Source organism: Pocillopora damicornis, chromosome 5 (genome assembly GCF_964200805.1).
Source record: "Pocillopora damicornis chromosome 5, jaPocDami1.2, whole genome shotgun sequence".
Taxonomy (NCBI): Eukaryota; Metazoa; Cnidaria; class Anthozoa; order Scleractinia; family Pocilloporidae; genus Pocillopora; species Pocillopora damicornis.
In genome coordinates, this window is record NC_142674.1 from 572,502 (window position 1) to 582,500 (window position 9,999).

Here is a 9,999-nt window from a genome sequence, read left to right on the forward strand (position 1 = left end):
GCAGAGCAATTTTCGAAATCGCGACGCCAAAATTCCTTCTGCGGATATCTAAAAACAATTAAAGCCATTTGATCTTTGTTAAGTGGGGAGCTAAAAAGAAAAAACAAAAAAGAAAATCGAACCCAAGCTACAGCGGTGGGGGACGAGTGCTGCTCTCAACGCTTGTGCCAAAAAACGTACTTGTTCTTTCTATTCAATTGCTCTACAATTTTATACCATCTCACTTATTAGGATAACCAAAAAGATACGGATGCAGAGCCAGAGAATTATACATAGCTAATAAGATAAAGTGGGAATGACTGACAAAGAAAGGGAATTGGTGAATGGTTTCGGTAAAATAGGAAGCGAGTCCGGGAGGCAAGGGGGGGGGGGGGGGGGCTGCTTAGGTCAATTTGTGTTTTATGTCAAACTTGACATAAGTCGCACAAAAAAAATATTTCTGGCAAAACATGGAGTCATCTTGCCAACAATAGGTTAACACTTTCAAGCTTGTCTCTTAAGTCGTTTTTCAGTCTTGGACCTCAAACACAAGATACTGTCTGATAATAACATCGCTTTTTTCGAGTTAGCTGTTTCTTTCTCTTTGTTTCTCGACAAAGTTGATCCATGGACATTTCTGGTCAACGTAAAGTGCTGACTTAAACTGAAAACAAAAGATGGAATAGAAGCGGGTGTCTTCTATCAAATACTGTACTTATATGAATTATTCAAGTTTACGTTTTTCATAAGTAAAGTCGCGCTCTAATTTCGCTTGCCTCTGAATTAAATCTACCTAAAAAGAAAATAATGCTCTTGCTAAACCATGAAGTCAAAATTAGTCCAGAAAAAGGAAGCAGGCCGATTATAATCTTTGACGAAGTTTATTCCCTTGAAACATTATTTTTTGTTGTGACGTTTTGCACTATTTTGTTACATTGTTGTCTGAACACAATGTCAGATCGTGTTTAATCATAGTGGCATAATTAGTGTTCGGGATCTTCAAAGTTAATATGCAGGTAGAGCTACTTGTCATTACCTGGCTTCGTAATGGGACTTTCTCATTTTATTTCCCTTCATTTTAATTGGTTATCAAGGTGTAAAGTCATCGCGATATCGCGAGTCTGTCTGTCTTTCGTAACATTACCACGGCAACAGAAACGAAAATGCATTACAAAAACAAGCAATCTTTGCCGTAAGAAATTATACCATAAAAATGCTACGTAACGATAAGGATAAATGTCCTTTATTTTTCAAATAAAACAGATAAAACACACTCGGCATGTCGCCTTTTACGAGAAAGAAGAACACCGTACGCGAGTGTTTTATCAAATACATCACATTATGTCTTTTACAACTGATTCATTCAAAATGCCGGCAGGTGTCTCAAATGAAGTTAATTGTACTCCGTAAATATTTTCGGGCTGCAAAATTTCATAACTTGATTTAAAGTTAGCCTCTAACTAATTTCATTGTATGAACATTTTAATTTTTTTTTTAACTTCATTCTCCTTATGAAATATATAACCCTTCCTTCAATAGACACATCTGAAAAACGAAGGCTAAAAAATCAAAACAACAACCACAATTTTAACCACAGGAACTTTATGTCAGCAAAAAAAACAAAACAAAACAAATTAAATGTAAATAGAGACATTCTTTATCAGATGGTATTAAAAACACTTTCTTTTAGCCAAGCGCTTCTTCAGGTAAGAAACTGAAATTCTAAATTTAAAACAAAAATTACAGACGTTCCTATGTTTTTGACATTTTTACCGAGACTGTCTTCATTTCGTTTGTAATCGTTGTTTTAAGCAGTTTTTTTGCATTGCTTGCCAAGAGGGAAATTCGGAGGACGAGTTTACTGTTATTCCATCAGCTATTTTGCAGTTATACTATGTTATCTAAGAAAGATTCGTCGCACCTTGAAAATGATTGAGAACTTGGGTGCTATGTAAGGATTTTAAGAATTGACTTGATAGCATTTTGATAAAAGAGAAACGGCTTATCTTTTGACACACTGATTCAAGATACAATTTTTGTCGAGATAAATTACATTCAACTATCTTCGGTAAGTATTCCCAAGAGCAATCTTCTTCTAGTGTTGGTAATCCTTTTAAAATAATTTTAAATTTACTATATTGCCGCCTTGACGGAGGAGCAAAATCATATTTCGGTTGTTGGAAGTTGATCGGTGTTTCAAAAGCTAGGTGTTAACAAGGTTAAATTCTCGTTCTGTATATAGTTGGGATATTTTCACGCAAACTCTTCACTTCATGACTGCGATATTTCATGTCTTTGGCAAATTGTCGGCGGACTGAGAAATTGTTTTTAAACGGAGGCTTCTAATACAAATTTTTGTTGTTTTCATTGTGCATCAATCAAACTCCCAAAAACGTATTCCCAAGGAGATTACTTCCTTTCATGATTTTAATCTTTTGTTGGTAGTAAAAACAAACAGATTTCCATTCAATGAATTACAGCATCAAACGAGACACAACAGCGCCTAATGATGGTCGTAATTTGACAGAGAGCGAGCAAAAATGAAGCATTATTTTAAAAGTTTTTCATATAGGTAAGAAATTGGCTCTCATTCTGTGAGTAAATAAGTTTTACAAAGATTCTGTACGTAAGAAAACTTTGAGTTGTGCTGAGACATTGGTGCTTACATTGAGGCAAATAGAATTGGCATTTGTTGTTGTTTTTGGGCAAGGGCTGTGGAGCAAATATAACTGTAAATCAGAGAATGCGCGCAGAGGTTGTGACATCTGATTTTGAACGCTGTGAGTATACTTTTCGCCAAAAGTTTCACTAATCATTACACATCGGTATAACCTAAAAATAAACATAACGTGTCGTGCTGTGCGATCGTCGCTGTGAGCAATAACGCTTGACATGATAGTTACTTTCCGTACAAATACGATATCTATTCCATCAATTTGACTCATGATTATGATTTCTAAGCATTTGGTGAACGGACATTACATTTCTCTCAAATCATGGTAAAATCGTGATGTACTTTATATAGATCAAACTCAAAATGAAGTTACGTTTGCGTGTAAACAATGATATGAATTGATTTCATTTCGTGTATTCAAATCGAGTTCATTGCTACTCTGCATCGAAACAGAAGCTGGATTCATTCTTTCGACAGTTGGAAAAAATAAAAAATCGATACAAATTACATCATTGTCTTCCGCTTGATCCGCCAGCTCTCTCAATTCCGACTCTACTGGGCATAAAAAATATTGTACCAAAGGACAAACGAGAAAATGCGATCAAATTAGTAAAATTAGGCTTGATTTGAAACAAAAAAAAAACATCAGAACAAAAAAATACAAAAAATCTTTATCGAGTGAACATTTTTCATAGCAAGAGCATCTATTAAGAATTCTTTAATCTTTCTTTGTCTACATTCGCAGTGATCAAGTGAAAGAAACTCAGAGAATCAACTAAATTTCTTCAAAATCTGAACATGCCTGTGACAACGAGGAATTCTTCATTTCACAACTTTTCATCCAAGGATGGATTCCAAGATTTTACCCTCGACACAAATATGAAAGTGATATTCTTCTTCCTGGGTTTCGTTGCCTTTCTAATCATCATTGCCAATGGTCTTGTCTTTGTGTTGGCTTGGAATATGAAGTATCTCCGAACCAGAACAAACTTCTTTCTTTTCAGCTTAGCATCAAGTGATTTGCTCTCAGGTGCAGTGGTTGTTCCACTCGTTCTATCATGTAACATTGTAACGGTCAATCAGTCGCTTTGTATCGCTATGGATATCTGTCAGCGGGGTTTAGCCATCTCGACGATACTGCATCTTTCGTCAGCAGTCATCGAACGATATTTGAAGATATCTTCGCCTTTTAGGTACACGTCTATTGTCACCAAGCCTCGAATTTCTTGTGTGTTAATTTCCATCTGGATATTAGCCATGTCTGTGTCTCTTTCTCAGTTGTTTATCATCTCTTCGCAAGACGTTACTAAAGCTTACCTCGTCTACAACACAACAGTTCTTTCACTGTTTGTGTTTGTGCCATTCTTCATCACAGTTTTGGCTTTCATTCGCATTTATTTCATCATGAAACAGAGTAAAAAATCAAGAATGAGGCTGACCATTACTGTAAGAGAAAATACAACAAACTCGACGCAACGAAAGAAAAGAGTGAACACCAAAAGATCATTGATAGTGTACCTTGCTATGTTGTTGTGTTTTGTTTTCGCTTGGTTTCCTTATTTTTTTCTGACGCTTCTGATAGACTTGGATAATTCAGTAGAGATGAGTATCCCTCATTGGATGAACGCTTTGTTTTTATTTCTAAAGGTCAGCTCTGCTCTATTCAATCCACTTTTATTTACTTTTTTTAAAGCAGATTTTCAAAAAGCGCTCAATCAAATGACCTCCGGAAAGCTTTGCAAACAAGTTGCTAATACACAGGATGAAAGTGCGCGAAAAAGATTTGGATCTAATTCCATGCAGACCAACCAAACCCATCTTCAGCACAAGACATTTGAGATAGAAGAACCGAAATCTTTAATTATCAATCACCTGACAAGATAACTGAATGCTGGGACGCTCTCCTTCATTCGTCCTTCGTGCTTTCTCCTTGCTAGAGCGTAGTGCGTAGGGAATGTTTACAAAATGTCTTATTTTCAGCCAATAAATCGTAACGAAATAATTAACAATTGGTTCATATGTCAGCGTGCGTTCATCGAGATATGAAGCACGCGGGAAGTTTGGAGTGCACGAAAGATGCGTAAGAGTTGCTCGAGGCGTAGCCGAGAGTAACTCTAGCTTCTTGAGCGCTCTCCAAACTTCCCAAGTGCTTCATATCTCGATGAACGCACAGCTGACATATGAACCAATTGTTTTATAACATTTTCAACCCGAAGGAAAATTTTTTCTTGAGGGATTTGTTTGCTGACGTCATGAGCGTGCACAATAGGAATATGAAGCACGCTCGCGCAATTGAATTTGATTAGACGAATTTACTAGCTATGTTATAAATTAAATTGAAGATTTAGTTGAGTTGGGCCAGGGTACTTCCCTTACCCACAAGACACAAATGTTTAAGCATCTTGAGACTCGTACAAGTTTTGCAAGTCTCTTGGACTACCAGCAACAATTATGGACCTTTACAGATTCGGTAGGCTGTATTAAGTAATTTTTCTGCAATGGGACACTAATACACTGCCATGTGATTATGCTTGTCTAATGGTGCATGCAGTTAGCTTAGCTTTGCTTCATTCTTGTTTTAAGTTTTTGACCTAACTATGTAAAAGATATATTTTCTTTGATTTGGCTGCCTGGAATTTTTAACCCTCAGGTTACTTCAGGTAGCTATTCTTATCCTTATTGTTTTTTCTCTTCATGTAATATCATAAAATCTTTCACATTCAAGCTTTGGGGTGAAATAAAAGTTATTTAATATTACATGTCATCTGATGCTCAACATTTTAGCTACCCCTCGAAGGTAAGTTAAGCCATGTCCCACTCTCGTGACAAGAAAAACAACTTCATTATTTCAAGATCAACCTCAATATTTATTATCTTTGTGATATACTGCATTGCAAGGATGGTAAATATTGTGGTTGATCTGTGTTGGGGTCTCTGTGGCTCAGTAGGGGTAAAGCAACCCTTATAGGAAGAGCAAACTTCGAAAGTCTGGGGTTGAATTCCTATAGGGACACTCATATGATATCCTTGTCCTGCGCTGGTGATAAAAAGAGTGGTATCTCGTGAATACTTTGAGTATTTCTAAAGATTCATTGGTTCAAGCAGGAGTAATGAGCAACTCTTCACGGCGGTCAAATTACAATATCATCTCAGTTAATAAAACCAAATTGTCTTGTCATACTCCCCACCCCACCCCCCACCCCCAACGCAAAACCACAGATTCTCTAGTTTCTTTAGAAACTTACCACCTTTATTGACTTTCTATGTTAGTTGTTTGTCAGAACATCGTCAGTTTGTAACTACATTCTGAAGCAATGAAGCACTTTGTTAGACCCTGTAAAAAGATTTGGCCCACTGAAAAGCCCGCACGGGCTCAAAAACATGATTTACTGCAATGCATTAAAATTAATTGTCCTCTTGCAGGCTGTAAATAAGGCAACTGTTAGAGATATGTACTAGTTTGGTCGGTTTCTCATTGTTCCAAATATTATACCTGGCTACCGATTGAAGAGCGGTAGAACAGAGTGGAAAGCATCTGTGGAACCTAAATAACATTTCTGCCTACGCTTGGGAGCCGGGAGAGGAATGGGGATATTTTGCAACGAAAAATATAAGTTAAAAAATGTAGACATTTTGTAAGAAAAGAAACAACTTATATCAATACAATGAGTTTTAATGAAAAAATGCTTAAACCTTTTATATAACATGGTCACAAGAGGATATAAAATTTTTATATTGGCTTGCTGGTTATAAACAATATAAAAAGTACCACTCAGCACACGCGCTGAGAGTGAGCATCCTACAAAAAGCTTATAAATTAATAATTCTACACAGGAGCCCATTGGGCTCCTGTCCTATCCCAAAGCTTATAAATGAGTCTTATAACAGACTATCACGCAAACATTTACATCTTATAAATGTTTACTCAAACCATAACACTCCTAAAGCGAATCTTAATAATCCTGTCAATAACGAAATGGTCGAATCTGATTGGTTACTAGCAGAATTTACGTATTAAGTTGATTGGTTGTTACAAGACCAAAAGATCAAAGAGATCTTGTAAACGGACTGCCCATCAAATTCAATTATCAACTGTTATAGTATTAACCGATGAGATTTCACAACCCATGAATGCTGACTAATCAGGAATGGATATAATTCTCTCGTAATCTTCATCGTGACACAAAAATGCTAGAAATTCACTCACGACAAGAAAACGTGTCTGTTAGGTATCTGATGAACAATTTAACATTACTGATTAAGAAAAATAGGAAACTAGAAGATCGCTTTCATATTCAAGAGTTTGTATCCCACAGTTCAAGGTCAAATTCGTTCAATCGAGCTTTGTGGTTACGCGCTCGGCTAATTTAAAATTAAATCCCGAAACGCACTCTTCCAACAATGAAAATATATATTTTATATCAAAATATTATCAAAGAAATCTAATAGCTATGTAAAAGTTTAACAAAATACTGTTATGCCCACAACGAAAAAAACTATCAGACTTTCACGCAGTTATTACACCATGTCAGTGTACCTAAAAGAAAGTACGCAAGTGTTCAGTTAGTGATACGTAATTCCATTACACACTCTCCAGCGCTTGTCATTGTTCCTTTTACCTGGAACCCATTTGCGTATTTGGTATGCCAGCCATTATCCCCTTGATAAGGATGATTGTAATACATGTCTTAGTACATGTCATAAGTGGCTCTTTTCATCCCGTTATAAATCTTAACATCCCACCAGTTGCTGTACAAGTTGTAGTCGAATGGTACGCTGAACATGACTGCTACGGTCTTGTCAGCACCTTGCGTGTAGTAGGTAAACACACCCACACTTCCCGTAGCTACAGGACATTTAGTCTTCCTGGGAGTATTGGTTAATTAGGGCTGAAGAGATTTACATCTCCACATTTCCTTTCAGAGGAAAATTATGTAATATTAAAAATATTGATAATATAATATTATGTTAACTGGAAAGAAAAAGCTGTGAGCTTATCGCGGTCCAGCCCTTACTCAATGTTTTATATTCAACTCTAAATCCCTTTTAGGTTTCACAGTTGAAATCATAAAACAGAATCAGAACTGAGCAAAACGAAACTGTATGTTCAAATCAAAGAGAATTTTAAGAGTAACTTTGCAAATGAGTTTTCAGTACGCCTTGGATTATTTGTTCCATTCCATTCGGTGATATTAAAGGGTCAAAACATTGTAATTATTCGAGATCACTACCCAACAAAATCAACGTTATTTAAAATCTACACGGAAAAAAATAACCTAAAGACAGGATAAGAATTCAGCCAAATGAAAGGTTAGGACACAAAGGTTAGGCATAAACAAATGAGCTTACCTATCTCCTGTTTAGTGTTTTCCATTTCTTCAATATCATCTTTGAATTCAACGTGGGCACCTAGAACAAATTACAATTTTTGTTAAAAAAAAAAAAAAGGAACAATCTCCGTCCTGTCTAGCCCGAGGCAACTGATAAAATTGTAAATTGACTTTAATTTGAAATAAGAACAAATAAACCACAATGATGTTATTGAAGCATTAACATCCTGTGCTGAAAGTGTTAAAGGTAATGTTGCTGTTGAACTCTGGAGGATATTGTCAGCAGCAGCGTTATTCTCGTGCGTATAGAGTGGTTCTCTAAGGTGAATATATTTGAGCAAATTGCTCTATGTTTCTTTTTCTTGTTTTCCTGTTTGTTTAACATAATTTAGTGATTAATGCTCTCTTGACCTAAAAGTTGGTGTAAAATACACCGTGTTGTTTACAGAAAGCCTCTGTAAATACCTGATACACAGTATCCCATGGAGCACACAGCCAGGATGTTGACCGTCAAAAGTGCATATGTCTTCATTCTCATCTTAGTTTCGCTGCGTTGGACTCTGACATTGAAAGGAGTAAATTTAGATCAGTGACCCAACTTAAATGAAAGATTACAGCGTGTGCGTCCCCATTTTGCGTCCATTCATGAACCGATTTTGAAACCATCGAAGGAAAATCTTGCAGTCTCTTTTAGATGAGTGGTCGTACAAAGAAAAAGTAGTTTTGGAAACAGAATGCAGTTCACAACGAAACCATAACAAAGTTAGATCAAAATGCAAATTCATAGCAATGTTAACTGACCCACGACTGGTTTCGAGTGATGCAAAGCTGATAAATAACTCAAATCTACCGATTTGGTACTAATTTGTGCTAATGTTCGTAGCAAATTTGGAATGAGAACTGATTTTTAGAACAAACTGAAAAAACGGCTGGCTCACACTCTTGTATCGTTGGGCTCAGCTTGCGCAGTAGAATGAAGATGTACAAAAAGTAAAATGTTCTCGAACTGTGCGCTCTGTTTTATTTTGTTGTGGATCATTCAAGATGTTATTGAGATGATCCATGCTAGCAAGTGTGTAATATTTTTATATCAACCAGCGTTTAAAAATTGGAAAGAATTTAAGGGGAATTGGCGAAGCAAGACAGAGAGAAGGAAGACATCTTTACGTCGCTCTTCATGGGACAAGCAATTACTAAAATATGGTGTGAATAAATACCAATCAATACTAATCAATTTGTTAAGTTTTTTGTATCAGTAACGAGTGCTCGAATCGGATTTGCTCGTAGCGGTCCTCAAAAGGTATAATCGGACGAGATAAATCGCCGGAACAATTCAAAAGCCACTGAAAAAGTAAGTTGCAAAATGTCACCAACCAAATGAATGAGATTTAAGTGCCTGGCGCTTATAACTATCAAATACAAGAATCAAATTTAGAGTGAGGCAGTTCTTTCCGAATGAAAATTTGATATGAAAAAATCATATTAAAACTTACAACTTCTTTAATTCTAGCTCAGTTGCGAGGATCTGTTCATGAAATATGAAAACAAATTTCACTAGCCAGAAGACTCGAGTCAAGTTTTTTGTGTGTCTGACAACAAATATAATGCCATTGGATTAGAGAGCTCGGAGTGCAAAACAGTTGCAACTGCAAAAATTGAAATCATAATAAATCCAGCTCCAAACAAATGATGTAAGGCATGTGTGATCTCATCCAATGTTTTATGTTCGAGTGCTCTGTTCCTTGTTGTTGACGCACTAACTCGGGTAAGAGAACTTCATGTCGAACCATTTTAAGTCTGGCATTTCACCCTCGACCAGTTTGATTACTTATCTGCTGGCTTTTTCATATTCTTCTCCACCATCTTGGCAGCAAAAAGTATCTTGAACTTGAGCGAATAAATCTGGCTAAGGTGTATATAGTTTTGTTGGTGTGGTCAGCTTATTTTTGTGGATTATGGATGTGGTCATTGTACATGTTGGTTTTTGGCTTGATGGAGTGGGTGTAGCGTGTGTAG

General features: G+C 36.3%; 2 protein-coding genes and 1 long non-coding RNA gene across 5 annotated transcripts in view; 2 read left to right on the forward strand and 1 right to left on the reverse strand.

Annotated features, from left to right (window-relative positions):
- Positions 1-1,648: 1,648 nt before the first annotated feature.
- Positions 1,649-5,410, forward strand: LOC113686204 (QRFP-like peptide receptor). 2 transcript variants are annotated; one of them, XM_089207676.1, is made up of 2 exons: positions 1,649-1,685; positions 3,399-5,410. In XM_089207676.1, the coding sequence occupies exon 2, from the start codon at positions 3,452-3,454 to the stop codon at positions 4,535-4,537; it is 1,086 nt and encodes a 361-aa protein (XP_089063802.1). In that variant the 5' UTR covers positions 1,649-1,685; positions 3,399-3,451; the 3' UTR covers positions 4,538-5,410. The 2 variants fall into 2 exon arrangements, with proteins under 2 accessions (XP_089063802.1, XP_027059598.2); XM_027203797.2 differs by lacking the exon at positions 1,649-1,685 and adding an exon at positions 2,453-2,551.
- An 898-nt stretch (positions 5,411-6,308) lies between these two features.
- On the reverse strand, positions 6,309-8,669 carry LOC149044641 (uncharacterized). 2 transcript variants are annotated; one of them, XR_016186977.1, is made up of 3 exons: positions 8,449-8,669; positions 8,003-8,062; positions 6,309-7,190 (listed from the first exon to the last, which is right to left on the reverse strand). It is a non-coding gene; the product is annotated as an uncharacterized LOC149044641 (long non-coding RNA). The 2 variants fall into 2 exon arrangements; XR_016186978.1 differs by having other exon boundaries at positions 6,309-7,569; positions 8,449-8,587.
- The window catches only part of LOC149044642 (DELTA-stichotoxin-She4b-like), a 43,834-nt gene continuing 42,005 nt past the window's right edge, over positions 8,171-9,999 (forward strand). Inside the window, exon 1 of the mRNA XM_089207678.1 lies at positions 8,171-8,306. The gene's annotated coding sequence lies outside the window, so the exon portion shown is untranslated. The remainder of the gene's footprint in view (positions 8,307-9,999) is intronic.